At 46.3% G+C, this 24,560-nt stretch overlaps 1 protein-coding gene across 4 annotated transcripts in view; it reads left to right on the forward strand.

The window, feature by feature from the left end:
• Nucleotides 1–24,560, forward strand: part of FAM135B (family with sequence similarity 135 member B) — a 281,119-nt gene that overhangs the window by 122,468 nt on the left and 134,091 nt on the right. For all 4 annotated transcript variants that reach the window (XM_045453577.1, XM_045453575.1, XM_045453573.1 and 1 more), the window contains exon 3: nt 21,296–21,375. In XM_045453577.1, the coding sequence (XP_045309533.1) occupies nt 21,296–21,375 (80 nt within the window). The remainder of the gene's footprint in view (nt 1–21,295; nt 21,376–24,560) is intronic.

A 24,560-nucleotide genomic window follows, 5' to 3' on the forward strand; every position in this document is an offset into this window, starting at 1 on the left:
GATTTAAATACAATTTTAAAATTAAAATATCAATACAATATTTATATTTAAAAACTAAAACTTATAAATATATAAAATATAATTAAAAAAAAATAAAAAAGTGTATAAAAAAAGAAATGTACCATTTTACCCCTAAGCGTGCAGTTTTGTGACTTTTTGCATATTCCGTTGTTGTGTAACCATCCCCACCAACCATCTCCAGGACTTTCTCATCTTCGTGGCTGAAACTCCACACTCATTAAATGCAAGCTCCCCCCTCCCACTCCCCCAGGCCCTCACACCACCGTCCACCTTCTGTCTCCATGAACTTGGTGACTGAGGGACCTCATGCGTGTTTGCTCTCTTGTGACTGGCTCATTTCAATCAGCACGTCCTCAGCACTCATCCATATGTTGTAGCAGGTGTCAGAATTTCCTTCCTTTTTAAGGCTGAGTGATATTCCATTGTATGAATGGATCACATTGTGTGCATCTGTCCATCCGTTGATGGATGCTTGGGTCGCTCCCACCTTTTGGCTACTGAGGCTAATGCTGCCACGGCCGTAGGGTGCCAGGATCTGTTCAAGGCCCAGCTTGCACTTTCTTTGGGCACACACAGTGCCAAGCCCCTTTTGAGTACTTTGTGCCAGGGTCTCTCCTAGCTGCCAGGAACGAAGGAGAATTTAGAATTTAGAAATTTAGGGGCGCCTGGGTGGCGCAGTCGGTTAAGCGTCCGACTTCAGCCAGGTCACGATCTCGCGGTCCGTGAGTTCGAGCCCCGCGTCGGGCTCTGGGCTGATGGCTCAGAGCCTGGAGCCTGTTTCCGATTCTGTGTCTCCCTCTCTCTCTGCCCCTCCCCCGTTCATGCTCTGTCTCTCTCTGTCCCAAAAATAAATAAACGTTGAAAAAAAAATTAAAAAAAAAAAGAAATTTAGTCCCTGTCCTGGGGAAGCGCTTGGGCTTGTGGGACTGTGTAGCCCAGGGGGGCAGGGCTGATGCGGTGACCAAGAGATCCTAAGAGGGCATGGCCGTCAGACGGGGCCTTGAAGCCGCCTTCCAGGGTGAGTGGATATAAAATGGTGCAGTGACGTTTGGGTAGAGCAAGCCGCCTGGGCCTGGGGCTGGAACATTCCAGGATGCGGGAAACATGGCTTGCCGAAGGTGAGGAGGGGATATGCATGGAAGGGCCAGCTCACAAGGAACCTTGTGTGCCAGTCACAGGGCTATGGGTGCTATCCGGTCAGGAGGCTCTCTGAAAGCAGAGAAGCATCATGGTCAGGAACTTGGTTACAGATACAAGCAGTGAGTAGGTGCATGGATCCCAGAGTCAGGCTGCCCTGGTTTGCTCGCTAGCGGTGTGACCGCAACACATCACCCACCGTGGAGCTGTGTCAGCATCCTGTTTGCGGGTGACAAGACAGATCATAGCTTGGACACGACAATATGGGTAACATGGAGACAGTGGTATGTACGTGGATAGGGCTCTTGTAAGATATAGGGAGTCACCAAGATGCTCATCACAGAGCTGGAGGCAAGTGCCCATGACTGTCACTGTCCTGTTGTCTTTCCCTTTGTTCTGGCTTCATTTCAGAAGAGGCTCCCTGGCGGTGGCAGTGTGGGGGGCTGCTGCCTGCACGGGGGTGGGGGGCAGAGACGCTTTGCGTGTGAGTGCTGGACTGTCCTTGCTGCATGAGCACCCCGTGGCCTGCTGTCCATGGGCAGATGGTCAGGGTCCCAGGGAGGGGCTGCAGGGGGTAGAAAAGGAATTCTTCCAGCTTCTTGCCCATCCCCAAATGATGAGTTGGGCCTGACTCCCAGAGATCACTGGTTAGATGTGAAGAAATTAAATCCTAGAGCAGTGCCTACAGGCAGCAGGTCAGGCTGGAAGGGGCGGGGACAAGGCCCCACCTCCACCCTTCCCTCCTCCGCCCCCGCCTACCCCACATTCTGTTGGACTGGAAGCCAAGGACCCCTTTCCTTGGAGGCCAGCCCTGCCCAGGGCACCAGGGGGCCTAACTGAAGGATGTGGGGTGGGAGGGGTGAGTGGGGGAGGCTCTCCTGTAACATGGAGCAGAGAGGGATTGCCTTTAGATTTTCGTAGTGTTTTAACCTTGATGTGGCAGCACTTAGCTGACGGAATGCTCTCATCACCCTCTAAACACAGACAGGACCCTGATTTGTCAAAGCTCACTGCACTTGCCTGGTCTCCGCAGTCCCTTCCCCTGTTTCCTGACATCCTGGAAGCATGGTGGAGACGTTAGGGGTTCCTGACTCTAGCCCACCCCTGACCTCCTGGATTCAGGGTAGCAAAGAGGTAAATGGAGGTGGTAGGGGTGGCCAGTGGTCTACATTGTTTAGCCGAAAAATATGTTTAGTTAGTTGTTAAAACATGATGCATTTGGCTTATAAAATGTGAATTAATGCCACATCGCTAGCTAGCATTCTTATGATTGTTGAGGGTTTTTAAAAATACACACAACAAACACATTGCACATTGATTTGTATACAAAAACAGTAGGAGTTGGAATCTGGACGCTAGGGGAGAAATTTAAAATAGTAAGTGTGGCTGGAGTATTACCTAACCTCCACTGAGTTCTGGTGGCCCCTAGGTTGTCTGTCACCCTGCCCTGGGGCCCCGTGGACACCTCACGGTGGCTCCGTGACAGGGCATTTTCACCACAAGGACCGGTCCGTAAACTGGAGCTCAGAAGACCACACTGAGCCCCTAAGTCCCGTCTAGTGTTTTGTGGGGAACTTCCCAAGGTCCATATTACGTTGAAGACATTTATCCTGTTGCACAAAATGCATATTCATTTATGCAAAGTAGAAAGTGCCAAGTAACAAAAATCCTATTTCTCAAAACCATTGCTGAGCTTTTAGAAAGCTTATAGTCCTCTCTGCATGAATATAGATATGTGTACATACTGTCAGCATTTTAAACAAAAATAAGGATTCTATTATGTACGTCGAACACTGAATTTTTTCTAATTGTTTACCGAAAGCTGAGTGAATGAATATTTTCTAAGGAGATCTACAGCCGTTTGCTGTAGACCAAAACTCTGAGTGATGTGAAAATACACAGGTATTGCCAGAGCAATACGGCCAGAGTGAGGCGGAGGTTAGGATCAGGAAATCGGTGGTCAGATTTCGGCCACCAGAGTGGCTCAGGATTAAGTCGAGTACTCATTCCTCAAATAAACAGGTTGAGGAAGCAGTTTGTAGAAATCAACAAGGCACACGTTCTTCTGGCAAGGAGCTCACAGCCAGGAGCTCGGGTTGAACAGATGAAATGCACGTGTCAATCCTTTCCTGATCCCTGCGGAGGCACAGGGAGGCTGGGTGCCTGGCATCGCACTGGGAGAAACAGGAAGGGGCATAAAGATAGGATTCTTCTGGGAACAGGCTGCTGGGGAGGTGGTGAGGCAGAGTCCCCAGCACAAAGTAGTAGCAGCCCCAGGCCCTTTGGGAGTAGAGGATGGGGGCGGGTGGTACCGAAGGCAGCTGTCAGCGAGGGAGCCTTTGAGTTGAGTCCTGGCAAGGAGGACAATTCCCAGGATGTTTGAGGCTGGCGTTCCCAAGGAGGGGGAGGCATGTGCAGAGGTGTGGCAGTGTGTGAGGGCAGGAGGCGTGTGCAAAACAGCGGCACGTTTTAGCAGGTGCAGAGGCTGCCCCCTGAGGCACCTCGTGGGTGTGGCTGCAGCTCCCAAAACAAAGCCATGTAACTGGCCAGGCTTTTCTGCACTGTTGCTGATCTCTTTACCAGGGATGAGAAGGAAATCGCTCTTTTTGTCATTGGCGCCTTTCTTTCTGAGTTCCTACTTCCCTTTACATATTTTTTTATTTTAATGTTTATTCTTTATTTTTGAGAGAGAGGGGGGGGGAGAGAGAGAGAACCAGTGGGGGAGGGGCAGAGAGAGGGAGACATAGAGTCTGAAACAGGCTCCAGGCTCCGAGCTGTCAACACAGAGCCCGATACAGGACTCGAGCCCACGAACCGCGAGATCATGACCTCAGCTGAAGTTGGACACTTAGCCGACTGAACCACCAAGTGCCCCTGAACTACTTCCCTTTAAAGCTGAATTCAGGGGTGCCTGGGTGGCGCAGTTGGTTAAACGCCCAACTTCAGCCAGGTCACGATCTCGCGGTCCGTGGGTTCGAGCCCCGCGTCAGGCTCTGGGCTGATGGCTCAGAGCCTGGAGCCTGTTTCCGATTCTGTGTCTCCCTCTCTCTCTGCCCCTCCCCCGTTCATGCTCTGTCTCTCTCTGTCCCAAAAATAAATAAACGTTGAAAAAAAAAATAAAGCTGAATTCACATATCCCTGGTTTCCTGAGAGCCAGGTTGAAGGAATGGGTTGTAGCAGATACAGTCGTGATGGTCCTCACCAGACAGAAGGGCCCATATGAGCCCCTGACTGTGGCTGCATCGTTCAAAACCTGGAGGCAGGGGAGCGCTTGGGTGGCTTAGTCAGTTGAGTGTCTAACTTCGGCTCAGGTCATGATCTCATGGTTCGTGAGTTTGAGCCCCGCATCAAGCCTGTCTGCTGTCAGTGCAGAGTCCGCTTCAGATCCTCTGTCTCCCTCTCTATGTCCCTCCCTGGCTTGTGCTGTCTCTCAAAAATAAATAAACATTTAAAATAGAAAGCTGGAAAAATAAATAAATAAAATAGAAAGCTGGAAGCAGAGACAATTGCAGGCCACAGGAATTGGCTCACAGATGTACCTTTTCCTTGTGGACAAAAGAGGGCAATCTTGAACTAGTGGAGGGGGTCACCTGGGCTCCAGGGAGTGTGGACCACGAGCCTTGGACTACGAGCCAGGCATCCCAAGTGCAAAACCGAGCTTGGCTACCTCCCCGTCGAGAGCATCATTAATCAGAAGGCCGGCGGACAGTCTCTTATTTGTACCTGTCCTTTTTACTTTTTCTTGCAAAGAAGCATGGAAACATGGCTGGCTGTCTCACTGGGAAGTTGGAGTTTGGTTCTCCTGCGTCAGTCTCCTGGAAAGACTCCTGGGTCAACTTGGAACAGGAGTCAAGTCTGGGTTTCAGGACTTCGTAGTTCAGTCTCCTGATTTTGAACATCCAGACAGAGGGGCCTGGGGACATTGGGGGACTTGCCAGAGACTGGAGTCGGGGGCAGCAGTGCCTCTAGGACTTGACTTTCCTCTCTTGAGGAATCCCGTGGCAACACAGCAGGAAAGCTATGCGTGCTGGAAACCATCTCAGAGTTCTGTGGGGCCCTGCCCAAATTCTGCTAGGTTTCTTTCAGCACAGCTTTAACCCAGCCTACTGTGTGTGAAAGAGCTGGAAACCCAACCAATAAGACAAAGAAAACCTGGGGCTGGGGTGCCCGGTGACTCAGTCAGTTAAGTGTCCGACTTTGGCTCAGGTCATGATCTCATGGTTCATGAGTTCGAGCCCCGCGTCGGGCTCTGTGCTGACAGCTCAGAGCCTGGAGCCGCCTTCAGATTCTATGTCTCTCTCTCTCTCTCTGCCCCCACACCCTACTTGTTCTCTGTCTCTGCCTCTCTGTCTCTCTGTCTCTGTCTCTGTCTCTCCCTCCCTCCCTCAAAAATAAGTAAACATTAAAAAAGAAAACTTGGGACTTTGGGAAAATGACGGGTCACTTGAGAGTAAGTGAGGGGTTTTTTCAAATCTCCACTAATCTGTTATTAGTGTGAGGTTACTAAGGGCTGACTGTATTGTCCCATCTTTGGAAGAGCTTTCAAAAATCCCAGCTCCCTTGAATCTTTGCTGTGTGACCTTGAGTAAGTGAATCAATCTCTCCGAACCTCTTTTCTCATATGTATTCTGGAATAATGCCTACTTTCACACCTACTTTTAAAAAGAAATGACACTATTTCTATCATCCTAAAGATAGTAGAGGCATTTTATTTCTTCACAACTTACATCATAATAGCAACCATTCAGGGTTTGCACATTAGTGATTAAAATGCCCCAAAGACCCTCCGGTAGTACCTGGTATGCCTGAGTCAGGCGACAAAATATATGCCGAAGGAGGCAAAGTGTATGTCTTTCTTCAAATAATGCATTTATGATTGGAGCCTTGCATTACTCAGCACTTTGTGTTTTGGGGTCTCTGGGTTAAGTCAGAGAACATTTCTAGCACCGACTATGCATGGCGTGCTAAGGACACAGGAGTGAAAATGACAGATTTATTGAGAGAGGCTGACAGCTCACCAAGGAGATGATTAATTGCCTGAAACTTCCAGAATATAAGTCCTGCTAAGAAAACGTGGGGTAGGGAGGCAATGAGAGGGCACAGGCTTTGAGGATGGACAGGACTGCTCTGAATGCCCCCTCTGCTAATTGTTAGCAGCCAAGCCTTGGGAAAGGCACTTCACCTCATGGACCTGTTTCTTTTATTAATAAAATGAAGGTGATTGTACTTGGGTGGTTCACTGAAGCCCACAGAAGAGATGTCCTCCTGGCCCGAACTGTGGTATGTGGCAGGATTCAGTGCCTGGTAGCTAGTAGTTGTACTAATTTTATTTTATTTTATTTGAAAAGGGCAGTGCCCTTGACATTGCCACGGGGCAGCGAGGGTTCTCTGTGCACCTGCCGTGGGGCTGCGGGATGAGGGGTCTGCGGCTGCCCCGGGTTTGCTCTCGCAGGCTTTGCTTGGCTGTTTGCTCTGCCCCGTCCTCCAGGACAAGCAGAATACAGAGAAGTGCTGGACTGCTGTCCACCGGAGGGACATTGCCCTGAACTGGGTAAACCAGCAGCCGGAGCTTTGAACTCGTAGCACAGGGAAGGGAAAAACATAAGAAGAGGCCACTGATGGTAAAAATGAGTAGCTGCGGAACAGCGGATGCGCTAGTTTTATAGAGATAGGTGTGTGTGTGTGTGTGTGTGTGTGTGTGTGTGTGTGTGTCAGAGACAGAGAACAAGAGAGACAGGGAGGCAAAGAGGAATAGAGACAGCGAGCTTGAAGAGACTGGCTGGGGGGAGGCAGCCCATCAAAGAGCAGGCTGTGTACCAGATTCACACTGGCTCTCCCGGGTTCAGTCCAGTAGAGCCTTGTTACGCGGTCCCTGACTCTTAAGCTTTGGGAATGTTTTCCCTCTTCCTTCTGGTCAACTCATTTCACATTTAGATAGTGCCATCGATGTATCCAGCTTCCTGACCCAGGTCTTCTCAGCGTGGAATCGGGCTTTTTCAGGCATGATAATAAAGTCTGTACCGCTATCCACAGGCATGACCAGAGCGCAGCCCATTGGCCGGCCGTGGGTGGTCCTGTGTCCTCTTCTGTCTCTAGACCCTGCAGCCATGCTGTGAGGCGCACCTGCTCCTTGCCACGTCCAGCCGAGTCCGGGGTCCCTCCCGCTACCCGGCTCCACACATCCACCGGCCAGCAGTTCTGCAACGGCAGTATGCCTCATTCCACAACCTCTTGCTTTAAACACCCCCCCCCCCACACACACTGTAATTACAGAGCACATCTCTTAGTCAGATGGAGCTAAGGGACTTCTTTGTTGTTCCGTCTGAGCAGTTTTGCAGAAATAAATTTGACTGATGAGGATATGGGAAATTTTTACACAGGCGGGGAAATCCCTTGAAATCTCCAGCCTGGCTGCAAATCCTGGCCGTTTTCATATGAAAAGGCAATTAAGAGACAGGGAACCCAGGGAAGAAGACTAACCAGAGTTGTGACAGTTTCTTCTCCATAGAAACACATTCTGATGGAAGGGGCTGGAAATCGGTCAGGGATTTTTCCTCCGAGAGAACAGTTCTGGCAGATTTGTCTGTCTGTCTGTCTGTTCGTCTATCAGTCATCCAGCTGCTGTCATTCAGGCTTTGGTGGCCTGCTTTATCTGTCCTCACAGCCTGTACATGAAATATGGCTCCCACCGGATTGCCTAAGACAGGAGGGGAGGTAGACGGTAATCATCCACAGGGATGCTGGAAGCATCTTGCATTTCCTGAGTATAGGCATGTGCAGGCCCCTCTTGTAATGCTGTCTCACGTACTCCTTCTAGCCGACCTACCAGACGGGCATTCTTATCCCTCTTTGACACATAAAGAAACTGAGGCTCAGAGAGCTGAAATGATTTTCCTAATGTCACACACCTGGAAGGTGGCAAAGCCAGGATTCAAACCCAGGTTTCAGTCTGAAGACTGTACCTCCTTCCATGAAGACTTTCCTTATTTGAATACTAATGGTAGTAAGTACATTAATCAGCTAATGATTATTGGAGACTTATTATGTGCTGTGCTGAACGTTTTTTTTTTTTTTTTTTTGTCAACCTCACTCAGCCTGGTGAGTTGGGTCTGATTGTTTATCTGCATGTTACAAAGGAGGAAATGGTAACTCAGAGAGGTTAAGTAACTTTTCTCAGGTCACACATCTGGGAGGGGAAGAGTCTGGAACAGAACAAAATTTTGTTCGATTTCACAGTTGGTGCATTTAACCACTGCACTTAATTCTCCGTGAAGGGTGGTGAGGCCATCTGTTTACACAGTAGCAGATATTAGGGTAAATATTTGGGAAAGAAAGATCTATGCGTAGTCCCTCATTCCCCGTCCTGTACTCCAGCCAAACTCAGCTCCCCACTATCCCTATGCTCTGGGAACCACCCCTCTGTATTTTTCCAAGTTTCCCCTCCACCTCAGATGTCGTTCCTTCTTTCCCGGCATGGCCTAGACCTACCCATTCTTCAGGGGTGAGCCAAGATGGCATGTAAGCTCCATCAGTACTAACGTACATTTATGAAATGGGTTAAACCCGGGAGAAGTCAGGTGAACTCAGGCGTAGCAATTTGTAGCATGCACAAAATTCCATTACAGAGCACCTCTGTCTCCCAGGATCTCAGTCATGGTCGGGGTCAAAGCCTCCATCTAATATTGAAGAAGGGCACTGTAGGTCTCTGGGCAGTATGGATCTGTGGAACACAGTCCCAGCCTCGTTTCCTGAGCCCAACATTGCCCCTGCCGTGAAGGGGTGACATCAGAGATACCGCCTTCTGCCCTAGCCACTCTGCTGTCATTACTGGCCTTGAACTCCCGGCTCACACTCCTATTTCTTGACATGAGATATCTCTCCTACACACTCTATCTTTCTGGGACCAGTTTTAGTTCCTCACTGCCTCCCACTGAGTATCATCCTACTCCGAGCTAACCTTGCCCTTAATTTCATTCTCTTGGAAACTCCATGAACCTCCTTATGATGATAAAAACTGGCTGTGAAGTTAGTTTTTTCTCTGCTGGGCTGTAAGATCCTTGAGGCCAGGGTCATTCTTCCCAGTCCTCAGGCCCTGTCATGGCGCCTTATACCCACGTTGGTCAGTTTATAGTTGACCACGACTAAGTAGCAAGAATATGAAGTGGACAGAAGGCTCATGGTGGCATTTTCCATCCCTGTCACTGGCATGACTTTTTAATGTTTAAACTCTCCATGCTATTATGACCCATCACTGTCCCCTGGTCACATTTGCTGGTGTCCAGTATGCATGAGTTGACCCCGATTTGAAGAATATTTTTGTTACCTTTGGGCTTTCATAGCCCCAAGCTTGCATACCACTTCGTCTTATGCTCTATAAATCTATGAGTGAGGTATGTTTTTTGAGCTTCAGATTTCACACAGGAAGAAGAGAGAAGATAATGACCATCTTTCATGGATATTGTCTAGGTAGAATGTGACATCACATGTAAAACCTGGTGTGGTGACTCACTCAGGATTGGTTTGCAGGGATGGATGGCTTCCTTCACTCTTGCTCTGATGTTGTGGTTATTATTGTAAATATTTATGGGGTATCCAAAAGCAACAATAAGGTAATTTATTCATCTACTTGTGCAATGTCTTTTCTTATCACTTAATATCAATATATATCCTAGAATTAAATTATATCCGAATGTATTGGTATAATGGGTTGGATGATGGGCTGAAATGAGCAGTCGTGTGTTCCTTCATGGACTCCATAAACTAGCTTGGTGGACATAGGGATCTTCTTCCCCCTTTTATGTCTACTTCCCATTAGCGACATCTGGACAGATCATAATTATAAGAATAATTACAACAATAGGGACGCCTGGGTGGCTCAGTCAGTTAAATGTCTGACTGAAGCTCAGGTCATGATCTCATGGTTCGTGAGTTAGAGCCCCACGTCAGGCTCCAGGCCATGGAGATTGCTTTGGATTCTGTGTCTCCCTCTCTCTCTGCCCCTTCCCTGTTCGCGCTCTCTCTGTCTGTCTCTCTCAGAAAATGAATAAAACATTAAAAAATTTTTAAAAATAATTACAACAATATTTTAGAAGGAATTGGTGCTTACAGGGTCTCATGAACTATGCCAGGCACCCTGCCTGTAGTATCCCATTTGTTCCTCACAACGACTCATTTTTAAGACGAGAAAACCCGTGTACAGAGAGGTGAATGGATTACTGAAGGTCACACATCACTCCTAAGTGATGAATCTGGTATTTAATACCTGGTCTGTCTGAGGCGAAAGCCAGAGCCCTTGGGTTCCCCAGGGTGTCTTCATGATCCCTCTACATGAGAGACCTGTCCCCACCCTCTGCCTTCTTGGAACTGGATGTTGAATCTGGTCTTGCCAATTAGAAAAATTCTCTCTGCCGAGCCCCTGGTCACAGTGTGATATTGCACAGCAGATTTTCTGGTCTGAGGTTTTAAATTACCCATGTCGTTTCAAGCTGTGCAAGAAGCTTGAAAGCCTGCTTCTCCCTAACCTCATTTAATCAAGCAACACAAATGCCAAGAAAATCAAGTGTTACCTCAAATCAAAAGGGAAGAGAAGTGGCACCTGTTTGGTATGCGCTATGTTCCAGACATCTTGTGATGAAATCCCACTCCATATTGGCTCTCAGGAAGGGGTCTTCATTTTACCTGCAAATGGTTCTTTTCTGGGTGATGTGGAGACTGACACCCGCGAGTTTGCTGAGAGCAACATGGACACATGGCCACTCATGCAAATTAGAAACCCTGTCTGTGTTGACTCATTAGGTGGGAACAACAGGTTCACCAGTGAGTGTGAATGAAAACAGCAGAGGGAGATGCAGGGATGGCAAGGCGCTGTCCAGGGTTCTAGACCCTCTGAGATCCCATTTCTTACCTATGGTGTCTCCAACTAGGCTCCTGTGTTGCTGCTTTGAGTTCCTTAAGAGGCTTCTTGTGAATAGGGATGGTTGTTCGCAAACAAATCAGGATATGTACAAGTAACAGTAGCAAAAAGAATACCCATCATTTCTTAAAGCCCAGTATTCCTCTACACATTGATTCTGATTTCTGTCTGTATCAACTCCAGAAGGTAACTGACCATCCCCATCTGCAAATGAACAATGGAAGCCAGGAGAGTTTAAGTCGTCTTAAGCGGCACAAAAAGCATCATGATTATTGTTATGTCTACTGTGGTTTGACTTTGGTTTTATTTTTTTAATTTATTTTGTTAAAATTTTTGTTTATTTTTTAGTTAGTCAATTTCAGGAGTAGAGTTTAATGATTCGTCACTTTTGTTTTGCTTTTACTGTAAGAAGAGGGGAAAGAGGTAGAGCTACATTGACAAGACTTTGGAATCTATACTCAGAGTACACACCTGAAGGTTATTCTTCCCTCTGACTCATGGGAGAATTATCCCGGGAGTGAAAAGAGTGTAAACTTCGTTCAATGAGGTGTCTTGGAGCAATAAATAGATTTTTCCTGAAGGCTCAATAGTTGGAGTCCCTCCTAACTGTGGCTTTCTTAGAACTGTTCCAGACTGCCCCCTTTTTAATCTGTGTGGGCTCCATGTTTCCTTTGGTTAAAAGAATGGAGGGGTGGTCCTGAGGGGGAGCCGTAGGGTGCTGAGAAATGTTAAAAGACTGGCTCAAAACAAAACAAAAAAAAAAAACACGTTTGTCAATTTCCATGGTGTAAATACTTCTGCCATGGCCAGTGTCAAGCTACCAACTTGAGGTCAAAAAACATGAAGTTGTGCACTGTTGATAGACCAGTGCATGGTCAGGAAGCACCATGAAAAATGCAGTAACCATTTTTTAAATTTTTTAAGTTTATTTATTTTGAGAGAGAGAGAGAGAGAGAGCACAAGTAGGGTAGGGGCAGAGAGAGAGAGAGAGAGAGAGAGAGAGAAGAAAGAGAGAGAGAGAGAGAGAGAGAGAGAGAGAGAGAGAGAGAGAGAATCCCAAGTAGGCTCTGTGCTGTCAGCACAGAGCCCATTGTGGGGCTCGAACTCATGAACCATGAGATCATGACCTGAGCCGAAATCAAGAGTTGGATGCTTAACCGACTGAGCCACCCAGGAGCCTCAACTGTGTACGGGTTTTTATAGACATTTAATTCAAAAAAAATTTGATTGAACAAATATTTATTAAGTGCCTGCAACTCAAAGCTGTTATTATGAGAGGCAGAGAGAGAGAGAGAGAGAGAGAGAGAGAGAGCTCTAGGTATATGCAGAAGGTTAGCCTGAGGTCTCTGGCTGAGTCCTGACCTGTACATTTGTGTGAGGAAACTACCCAAGACTGAGGGGATTTTGAAAAATCTTATTTCCGTACCTGTAAGTTGGAATGCAATATATAATTCTAAGAGTTTTCACGAAAAATTATTGTGGTTTCTGTCAGCATGAATGTCACATGCTGCTAGACACAAAGGACAGAAATAAGGGCAGAGGAGGTGCCTAGTTCACAACTGGGAAGGACACAGGAGTTGGCAGTTTTAACCTTTGACCACCCACATCCCTGAAGTTTTCAGGACAGACACATACATTCACAGCATATTCATAGAGTTCAGCTAAAAGTGCTTTATTGTCACCTGGGGCTTTAGCCCTAAACCCTGTTGGAGAGTGCCAAGACTTAGGTCCAGCTTTATGGAGAGGACCCTTCTCCCACACTAAGGACTTTAAACTCTAGTGGACAAAAAGACCTGCTTTGTTTCTACCCCAGAATTCTAATCTAGATTCTTAGATTTTAATGCCTCTACTGCAAGGAAAAGCTCAGCTTTCCACTGTCCAGAGAAAAGACAGTAAGAGAAGTCAGATTGCCTATGTCATGTCTTCTAAGTTTCCGCTTAGAGAAAATATGGCTCTGGTAAAGTCTGGAATCAGATTCTATCTGTAAGGATTGTGTTTGGCTTCAAATGATCAAACATGTGACTGATACTGGCTTAAAAATTATAAGATGTCACAAGAAGTCCAGATGTGGACAGCACTACCATGTCAACAAGGATATGAAGGACTCAGACTTCTGTCTTTCTGCGCACCATCCTTTCCATGTGGCTTTTATCCTCATGGCCAAAAGATGGATGTTCTAGTGCCCACTGGTAGTTTCTTTCTGTATCAAGTCAGGAGACAAAGTCAGAGAAGGGACAGACAGCCCCAAGGATCATGAAACCAAGACTTCTCCTTTAAAAGTGCTGTTCTCTGGGGTGCCTGGGTGGCTCAGTCGGTTAAGTGTCCGACTTCGTCTCAGGTCATGATCTCACGGTTCATGGGTTTGAGCCCCACGTTGGGCTCTCAGAGCCTGGAGCCTGCTTCAGATTCTGTGTCTCCCTCTCTCTCTGTCCCTTCCCCGCTCACGCTCTGTCTCTCTCTCTCTCAAAAACAAAACAAAACAAAAAAAAAACATAAAAATATTTTTTTTAAAAGTGCTTCTCTTTGCTCCATTGGGAAATGTATCCTTTTCTCTCATTAGCCGGGAGAAGATCAAAAGATCTCTCCTAGCTGCAAGGGAGTCAGGAGGGGTGAGTGTTTTTAGGTAGGCATATTTCCTTCTCTGGCAAAATCTGGTTTTTGTTTTGTAGGGAAGGAGGGGATTATGGATATTGGGCAGACAGTTCATGGTGTGAGAATCACATAGACCCTTCTGGATCAGCAAGGAGATAGGAATAAGGAAAGAGAAGGGCCATCACGGTAGACATCAGTGGAATCTGAATTACTGTAATCATTATGTTTTGGCCATATCAAAGTATCTAGGCAAGTTTTGCTGAAATATTAGAGTGGATTTTTCTTGAAAAAGCATCTCATTATTTGCTGTTGAGGCCAATAAAATCCAGCAGAGTGGTTTGTAGTCCTGTTGTGGGTGGATACTGTCAGAACAGATGAGTCAGTCTGTGAATGTACAGTAAAGGTGTATTGGTCATTTCCTGGGTCTTTTTTTTTTTTTTTTTTAAGTTAATTTTTTTAGACTACCAAGGCCTCTCTTACTGGTCTGACTTCCCTGGCTTCCCTTTTAGGCCCAGAGAGTTTTCCCCAGGGACCTGTGGGTCTTGCACTGACCTGTTAGGTCACACAGCCAGTCGGGGCAGAGATCCAGAGTTCGCACTCTTACCCACGATGCTACATAGCCTCAGAAGACTCCAAGAGGAGGACTTTTTCTTAGCCATGTGGACACAGCTGTGTCGTAGCAGAGCATCACATCTTATGCCCACCGTTTTGTATCATCAAGTACCACGTGCCACAGGTATCTCTCAACCTGTCCCACCAAGGCCATCACCTCTCCCCCTGCTTCACCCCAGCCATGAGGTTGGAGGATAGATTGGGATCACAGCTGGGGGAGGATGTGTGTATAACACACGCCTTAGGTAATAGCAGCAACAATATTTTCTCTTTAATGAAATATTAAAGGTTGAGCATCACACCAAGGGCTTTACATGCATGTCCTGTTTACATCGCATGACATTTCTGTGAGGCTGTACAGATATCATCACCTGTGAGGAAAGAGTTTCAGAGAAGGAAAGTGATTATGTGAAGACTGCCTGCTTTGGGACCTACTCCAGAGTCTCGGTTTGACCCTTTTGCAAACACAGTGATTTGTACTTTGGGTCATGTTGACTGCCTCTGGGTCAGAGTGGTTATTTCATATCATCCCTGATATGAAAGTGATTGCAACAAAATGTCACAGATCTCTGTATTCCCATTATAGAATGTCATTTGTAGTTTTGCGAGTTTTATAAAAATTGCATGTGGATTCTTAGTCACTCGCAGAGTTGTATATGTTGGGAGTGGATTGTATAACCCCATGGTTTTTGAAGGAATCCGTTATTGGATTCTTTCTTCCGTTCTTCCCTTCCTTCCATCGTTCCTTCCTTCTGTCCGTCTGTTTGTTCATTTGTTCGTTCCTTCCTCCCTCCCTCCCTCTGCCTTCCTTTCTCCTCCCCTCCCCTCAACTCTCCTCTCCTCTCCTCTCCTCTCCTCTCCTCCTTCCCTCTCCATTTCTTTCCTTTTCTTTTTTCCTTCCTTCCTTCCTTCCTTCCTTCCTTCCTTCCCACTCTCTCCCTCTGCCTTCCTTTCTTCTCTCCTCTCCTCTCCTCTCCTCCTTCCCTCTCCATTTCTTTCCTTTTCTTTTTCTCCTTCCTTCCTTCCTTCCTTCCTTCCTTCCTTCCTTCCTTCCCAACCCCTTCCTTCCTCCCTTCCTCCCCCCCCTTCCTTTCTCCCTCCCTTTCTTCCTCCCTTCCTTCCTTCCCTCTGACACCGAATGCCAACTATGTGCAAGCACCATGTTAGTTGCTGGAAATACAGAGATGAATAAGAACAGCTGGTGGTTAGTGGATATTTCTATAATCAACCAAGAACAAATGTTTATTAGATGATTTTCTCTTCTTATACAGTGCTAAGAGCTCTAAGGAGGAATACAAAAGAAGCAAAAGATAGCATTCTTATTCTAAAGGTGCTTTTGGGAAAACAAAGGGAAATGCATTAGCGATCAGAGGGAGAATGTGATTGGACTCCTGGTGGTAATAGTGATGGGGAAGTTAAGGGGAGGCTAATGAAGTTTAAAGCACCTGTGTTTGCCTCCCCAGATAAGAGCTTGGTTTTAATCAAATGGCCCTATGTTTTAATCCCTAAACTTTCCATTATGTAGCCGTACAACTAGGGGAAAATTACCTAACCTCTCTGAGTCACAGTTTGTATATTGTTAACATGGGGGTAATCATTCCTTTCCTTTCGTTTCGTCATGATGAAGAAATTTGAAAACCTATATACATTAGTTTACTACAATTGCTGCAATAAATTCCCACAAATTAAATGGCTCAAAACAACATAAATTTATAATCTGACAATTCTGGAGGTCAGAAGTTTGAAATGGATCTCACTAGGCTAAAATCTGGATGTTGGAAGGACTGTATCCATTTTGGAGGGTATTAGGGAAGAATTTGTTTCCTTGTCTTTCCCAGCTCATATAGACTGCCTGCCTTTCTTAGCTGATGGCACCTTCCACCTTGGCTGATGGCAGCGGTGGCTGGTAGGGTCTTTCTCACATTGTTTCACCCTGTCACTCTCCCTCTTCTAACTTCTTCTTCCATTTGGGAGGACCCTTGTGGTTACCTTGGGTGTACCCAGGTAATAAAGAATAATCTAATTTCAAGGCCAGGTGGTTGGCAACCTTCCTTCCATCTGCAATCTTAACTCTCTTTTATTGGTTCTGGAGATTAGGACGTGACCGCCTTGGGAAGGGGCATTATTCTGCTACCACATTATGTAAAGGACATAGTTTATGCCACTCTTATAGATGGAAGCCAATAAAGTAAAAGATGACTAGATTTATTTATTTCCCAAAAGGAGTTCTCTACAAGTCTACACCACTGGAGCATGCTAGCATACCGTCTGGAAGTTTCTATCTCCTGGTCTTAGCTTCTTTCTTCCTTCTGACTGGAACTTGCTCTCCCATCACTTGCGTATCCTCCAAGGACTTAAACTACCTCCTCCCTCCTTCACAGTGTCTTCCTTGAACGACCCCAGCCAGAAGAAGGTGGCTCTAAGACGGTTAAGGGAAATCCATGTGGGAAATAATCAGGTCATTCCTGGAGATGTGCTAACATTACTTACTGAATGTGTGAGCTTGGACAAATCCCTTCATCTCCAGAGGGTAGTTAGCTCATCTTTAAGATGGAAATCACAGTAAGCATATCAAAGATTTCCTGCAGGGATGAAATGATATAATGTATGTCATGTTTGACACATGGTTTATGGATTTATGACCTGGCAGAAATTCATGTCAGATTGAAGAGAATTATTAAAGGGGTTTAAGCATTCTGTTTAATCAGAGCAGAACCCAATTGAGCCAGTCTCATTGAAACTTATTTCTTTTAATAAGTGCCTGTAAAGCATCTGAAGTTCAAAATGATGACTGATTCCTTGAAGTAAGATTCAGCAACACCAAATGATTTTAAGGAATAAGAACTCAGACAGTGCTTTGGAATTAGTTATAAAAGGTTTTAATTTATGCAGTAAAATGTGAGGGGTGGCAGGCTAAAAATAAAAAAAAAATACATTTCATCTCTGGAAAGGAATGCTGGTTGCCCTTTGCTAGCATTACTACTTTGAGTCGGTAGTTGGGTGTTTCCAGTGGCCCAGTGTCCTCTCTGGTTAGCAGCTGGGATGGTCCTTTCTCTCACAGAGGATTTGTAGAGGACCCAACAAGATTGCGTACATCGGGGCTCCTGATGCATAACTGCTCCAAGCACAGCCTGACAGAGTCGTGATGCGTAGCCTCTGGCGATGATTGACCCATTTCTTGTTCAGAGAAGAAGACATTAGAATATCAAAACTGGAGGTAGTGCATGGGATTTGCCTCTCTTCTTTTGATGATGAAATTACGGAAATGCATAGGTCTTTTATTAAAGAAACACTAGAAGTGACATTTTATATTTGTATAAATCAGAGTTTGCCGATTGGTGACGCCAGGGGAGTTAGCCTGCAAACGTGTCGACACGGCACTTGATTGTGAATGCGGTGGCCGTGGTTGCTGCCTCCAATGGTTTCGCTCTTGCTGTTGTCACTGTCATTAATTTATGAAGCAACGGTTAACATTTGAAAGATGTTTTATCAAAAATCCCAATTTCGATCTTCCCTGGAAAACCTGAAAGATCTAACAGTACACAATCAGCATCTTTGCACAGTGGTAATTAGCAACTGCTGAGGACCAGCTGTCTGCTACCGACAGGGCAGGGACTTTCTTCTCTGGCTTAGTCTCCCTCACCCAGATGAGTGAGGTTACTTGTTATTGTGCCCCTCTGGGGATCCCACAATGGTAGTAAACTGCCTCTGTGTGATGAGCCATTGCTCCTCAAGGAAATGTAGAGCTGGGTGTTGGGGGCTTCTGGTCACAACTTGTTTGTCAACTGATCAATACCTAACCTTGTTTTAGGTGTGTTTCTGTTTAAGGCAGTGTTTGCTATCTGTTTATTATCTGTCTGTCTACCATCTATCTATCTATCATCTAACTGTCCATCCATCTGTCATTTGTCTATTATCTATCAATCAATCTATCTATCTGTCTATCCATCCATCCATCCATCATCTACCTATCCATCCATCATCTGTCATCTACCTATCATCTATCTGTCCATCCATCTATCATCTATCTATCCATCCATCCATCCATCATCTATCTACCCATCTATCATCTATCTATCTATCTATCTATCTATCTATCTATCTATCTATCCATTATCTATCTATCATCTATCTATCTATCTATCTATCTATCTATCTATCTATCTACTTTTGATTCACTAACCTTGAACTCATGGCCAATAGCACTGTGACTAAGTCCTGAACGAAGTTCATCTAATACACTGTTGTCTCTGCAAGGCACATCACAGCCTTCTTGCAGTTAGGGACATTGGATGGCACTACAGTGTGTTAGACGAGCTTCATTCAGGCCTGAGTTACACTGCTAGGGGTCATTTTAAATAGCAGAGTCACCCACAAAAAGCACAAAAATACAAAATAAAAAGTGGCACCAAGTAGACTGTAAACAAAATTTGTTTACACCATGAGAACTGAAAAAAGAAGGTAGTATTGTCTTAGCTCGATCTCAGGTGGAAACATGCGCGTGAGGTGAGTCAGACCTTTCTCCCCAGGAGCATGTCTGGTTGACCACAGAGGCCGTGAGTATTGAGTACGAAGTTACAGATGAACTTTAACAAGTGGCAGATCCACAGATACAGAATCCATAAGTAATGATGGCCAACGGCATGTGATTTGCAAATATTTTCTCTCACATGTAGCTTGTCAAAATATAACCCTCTCAATAGCACATTTTGCGGAACAAAAGTTTTTAACTTTGATGAAGTCGAGTTTATCAATTTGTGTGTGTGTGTGTGTGTGTGTGTGTGTGTGAATCGTGCTTTTGGGGTCAAGTTTAAGAACTCTTATCGCTAGATTTTATTTTTTAATTTATTAAACATTTTGTAATGTTTACTTATTTTTTGAGACAGAGTGAGACAGCACACGAGCAGGGGAGGGGCAGAGAGAGAGGGAGACACAGAATCAGAAGCAGGCTTGAGGCTCTGAGCTGTCAGCACAGAGCCTGACGCAGGGCTCCAACTCATGAACCGTGAGATCATGACCTGAGCCGAAGTCTGACGCTTAACCGACTGACCCACCCAGGCGCCCTTGTCCCTAGATTTTAAAGCTTTCTTTTATTTTCTTTCCTAAAGGTTTAATAGTTTTACATTTTTTCCTGTAAGTGTATGATCCACTTTGAATTAATAAATTTTTGCGTAAGGTGTGAAATTTAAGTGGAGCTTTTTGTTTGGTTTTGGTTTGGTTTCTGCCTACGGATGTCCAGTTGCTTCAGGACCATTGACTGAGAAGGTCACCTTTTCTCCATTGAATTGCTTTTGAAACTTTGTCAGAAATCCTTTGAGCAAATTTGTGCCCTTGTTACTTCAGAGGGAGGAGGGTAGAAACTCAGGCCCCCCACATGGTCTGTACTTAAACCAGGGTTGTTGAGGTTCTCCTTACCATCCATTAGTAGGGAAAATCTGGCCCCCTTCTCAAAGACCTTCTCTTGCTGGGCGAGGAAGGTGCCTTGTTAAAGCTTTGGTAGGAGTGGACCTCGAGGCTCCCACTGGCCTTTGCCGGGATGGACGGAGGTGAGACCACAGTTTCTGTGTGTAGTGTGGCTGGAGTACAACTACTATTGGCTAAAAGTTTTCTGTCGTGCTCGGCTGCCCCCTTTCTGGTTTTTTGTCTAGAGGAAGCAGGCATTTTTGTTGGGGATTTTCTTTTTCTTTCTTTCTTTCTTTCTTTCTTTCTTTCTTTCTTTCTTTCTTTCTTTTTTTTTTGTCTGCAGCCATTAGAATCTCTGGATAGCTGGCTTCTCTCTGGGACATGTGAGGCAAAAAGAAAATGTGGAGAACTCACCACCCTGTCTCTCTTTGGTACTTGAGGTCCTTAGACTGTTTGATTCCTTCTTCTGCAAAAATCTTTTGTTCACCTGTATTGTCTAGAGGTTTTAGTCGTATGTGGTGGGAAAATTATATCCATTCCATCTTTCCTGGAAGCAGATGTCATGGCAGATATTTTTTTTTTTTTTAAGTCATCCGTTTACAGACTCAGAAACAAGTTCAGAGAAGCTGTGTGGTATCTTCTAAGTCACACAGCTCACAAGTGAGGTCACCCAAACTCCAGCTGTGACTCTGGTCCCAGTGCTCTGTGTTCCGCATTTCCTCCGCTCTCCACACACACATAAAACGAACACAAGACCATCAACAGAACCTCCTGGGGGGATATTCAGCACACAGCATCGCCTCCGGCCACAAGCTCAGTGAGCCATCGGAGATGGATGTGTTCATGGTCCATTTTACCTCTGTTTCACTTGGTTTTATGCACATTCTGTTTCACAATGAGCTTGAATTGGTGAAAGGGGAGAACAATTATGACGCCAGAAATGTTCCTAAGAGCTTGCGAGCAAAAGGGCCATTAATTGCAAGGCACGGAATTGCAAAAGATGCTTCTGCACCTGTGGAGGCAGCGGACAGATCAGAGGCTTTGCTGATGGCGTGGGAACCCGCACAGTGTCCTGAAATGATGGGATTTGGAAATGGGAGTGACATGTTAAAAATAAGGGCACAGAAATGCGCTGGGAACAGCGTTTGGCCGCACCCCCAGGATCGACAGCTCAGCTGTTGTGTTTCTAAAGGAAGTATTTGTCTGTGTTGTAACAGGATAGCAACTCAGTTTGTGTATGGATTCTGCCCCATGCATTAAAGCTCCCATTTTCCCTTAGAATGGACTTTTCTGACTAAAGAAAAACCATGCCCCTTAATGTACCTGTGCCCTATGACCAACCCACCTATTCCTTTCCCTGTCCCTTCTGCCACCAACCTTGCATGTGTCTCGTACGATCTCCTGTCAACTCAACTTCCTGTTTCCATCTTGGCCCGTCCCATCCCTCTCCCACTGTGGTGACAGAATGAATCCCTCTTTGGTGCCAAATGATCATACATGCTGCCTAGAAACTTCCACGATTCTCTGTGGCATTTAGGACTAAGTCTGGTTACTTTTGGAAGAAGCCAACAGTAAGGGGTCTGATCTTCATCAGCCTGTCCTCTGTTCCTTCCATAGGTATTACCAGATCCGAGTGACCTTGAAGGTGTCCTCAAGGATCCCCCACAGACTGAGCGCCTCTGTCGTCGGGCAGACAGGTGAGCAGCGGGATGGGACTGGGGTGCTTATTCTCCACCAGTAAACCGTCATTTCTCACTACATGCCAGGGCGTGGCAGGGTGCAACGTGCATCGTAGCATCAGTAAGTCATGTTGCGTGTCTGATGCGTGCATTTTGGAAATGGAGACCCACTGTTGGCGTGGCCATGTGTGCATGATGTTGCCAGGGGAGCCCGGCTGAAGGAGAACACCCTCTCCCAGGGATAACCTGGCTGTGAGGGGTTGGCCAGGGTCAAGTCAGGGAGAAAAATGACGGCAGCCGGCCTCCAGCAAGTGGGTAGGAAGAATCCTGTTGTCAATCCTGAGAATCAGACCGAGTAAGCTGGCAGGTTAATGGTTCTTCTCAGACACAAGGCGGGAGTCAAGATCAACACTCCAGCTTTGGGAGAGGGAGTGCCAAGGACAGCCCAGTTTCTAGCTTTGAGAAGGCTGGGTATTAGGGGGCATCCGGGGCTCCCTGCTGGTGCTCAGTGTGATAGGGTATTGAGTCCAAAATATGGAGCTTCTTACACAAGAAATGAGGATCAGCGCCAAGATGAAATACGTTAGTCAATTTGGGAGGATGCGTGGATCAATCATGTTTCTAGAAGGAGAAAGATGTTGGGGTGGAGTAGAGAGAAAGTAAGGAGATAGGAAGACGGAATTATGGAAAGTTGGCTGAAATTTAAAGATACAAATAAAGGTAGTAAAGATTATTGCGGACATTGGATCTGGTAGAGTCAAAAGCTCTGGTCATTGGTATCCTTCAAAAAATTCCTTTTGGAATTTCCCTGGTAATTGGGCCTCTTCATTATTGGCAATGATACTCTGGTGAATAGAATTGCATTCAGCTCGGGCGCCTGGGTGGCTCAGTTGGTTGAGGGTCCGACTTTGGCTCAGGTCATGATCTCGTGGTTTGTGAGTTCAAGCCCCGTGTCTGGCTCTGTGCTGACAACTCGGAGCCTGGAGCCTGCTTTGGATTCTGTGTCTCCCTCTCTCTCTGCCCCTCCCCTGCTTGTTCTTCCTCTCTCTCTCTCTAAAAAAAAAAAAAAAAAAAAAAAAAAAAGAATCGAATGCAGTTAAATACCCACAGATTGGCGTGTACTGGGAGTGTAGACCAGCCAGCAGGGTCGGCTTAGCTCCACCCTGGGGGAGGCGGGGGAGGGGCAGGGCAGAGCAGGCTGCTCAGGCCACCCAAGAGGACATCACAGATTGCAGCTGGTTTATGGGCGGAGCCTGTGGGCTAGAAACAGAAAGATACCGGAGACCCCCTGCTCCTCCTCCGGCCCTGGGCAGAGTCCAGCATTAAGTAATAAGTCACCGCATTGCCACTTTGCTTCCTCTCTCCGGTGAAGAAATCAGGCAGCTGAGACCAAGTTTCCCGTGCCCCGTGTGCATTCAGGAAGCCTGTGGTGCCCCGCTTGGCGAGCGCCGTCTCCATCCCAAGTGCTGCCAGACAAAGGTCGCTGGAATTAGCTGAGAGAGTAGGAACCTGACGTTGCATGAACTTGTGTGTAACCCCAGGAGTTGGCAACTTGGACTTTATTTCCTTAGCTGAATAACGAGGATAGGGCTACCTGAGTGGCTTAGTTAGTTAAGCATCCGACTCTTGGTCTTGGGTTCAGATCATGGTTCATGGGTTCAAGCCCCACGTCGGGCTCTGCACTGACAGTGCAGAGTCTGCTGAGATTCATTCTCTCTCTCTCTCTGTGTCTCTCTGTCTCTCTCTCCCTCCCTCCCCTTCCCCATGTTCTGTCTCTCTCCCCTTCTCCATGTTCTCCCTCTGTCTCTCTCTCTCCCTCTTCCCCATCAAAATAAATGTTCTCTCTCTCTTTCTCTTCCCATCAAAATAAATAAATAAACAATTAAAAGAAAAGGACGAGGATAAAAATCCATCCTCTGTAGTGTTCTTGTCTTAGAGACAATAAAGGAGGACATTTCACATCCACAGAGATTATAAATGTCAATTGCCAGGATAGGAACTGGCACAAAGGAAGTGCCCAGTCAGTCTGACCTGTGAGTGGCTACACGATCTGGCGCACGAGGCCAGGTCTGTTCTCAGGACGAGACTGGGACGCAGAAATCTGGTGGGGCTGGCACCCCAGCCCCCCTGCCGACAGCCATCCCCAGGTAGCCGACGAGGACGCCGTTCCTCCCCTGTGACTCTAGAGCCTGAGCTCAACTCCTTGTCACCAGTGGAGCCTTCTCTTGGGGCTGGCAGTCCCCACCAGCAGGCGGCTTAGAGGGAGGAGGACTTGAACCACAGAAACAGAGAAGAGAAAAATGAAATGCAGTTTGGGGGAGGAAAAAAAGGTTGCTTTTTCTTCTTTGGTCTTGTTGGACGCGGGGATAATTAGGGTACGCTTGCTGTGCCCTTGGGTTTTACAGGAGCATAATATTTAGGTCGGACTGCTAACAGAGAGGCCAGCGACAGTCACAACAAGGATTCCTGCATGAGGAAGAGACAGCACGTGTGGTTGCTTACTCAAGGTGAATTTCCGATTGTATCATGTTTAGTTAGATATGGCAGCGGCACCAAGAACACCAAAACTTCGTGGTTTAAGACAATGATTTATTCTTGATGTTTTCAGTCGGCTGGGTTCAGCCAGGTCACACATGTGCTGCCCTGAGCTGAGATTTCTGCAGAGAGGTTGGATGGTTGACGTCTTCATTCACATGTCTGATCCCTTGGTTGGGATGCTCGACTGCTCAAGGCAACAGCTGAGGTCCCGTCTCCAGCTGAGTGGTCTGTCTTCTTATACGGTAGCTCAGTTCAGAGAGAGAGAGAGAGAGAGAGAGAGAGAGAGAGAGGAGATTCTAGGTCCCCAAAGTGCAAGACCAGCTCACCTTCAAGGGGTGGAGGAATATACTCCACCCCAGGTAGGGCGCCCTCTGCAGGTACAACAATGAAGGAAGTTTTAACAGTGCTGTTTGCATACAATCATCCAGACCTAATTTCCATCACCTGCACGTAATTCTAAGGAAGCAAAAAGAAAGAAAAATGTATGTTTAGACAATGAAGTAGGATATACTGAAAAAAGAATCAGAAGGAGTCAAAACACATGGGACCTAATGATGTCTTTATTTTTACATTAGTGGAGTGGTCTTGCGGGGACAAAGGATTATAATTTGGCTTTTCTGTTCCATTTATCTCTAAAACAGAAATGGAAAAAGCATGCCATGTCC

The sequence above is a fragment of the Leopardus geoffroyi genome, chromosome C3 (assembly GCF_018350155.1).
Source record: "Leopardus geoffroyi isolate Oge1 chromosome C3, O.geoffroyi_Oge1_pat1.0, whole genome shotgun sequence".
NCBI classification, from domain to species: Eukaryota; Metazoa; Chordata; class Mammalia; order Carnivora; family Felidae; genus Leopardus; species Leopardus geoffroyi.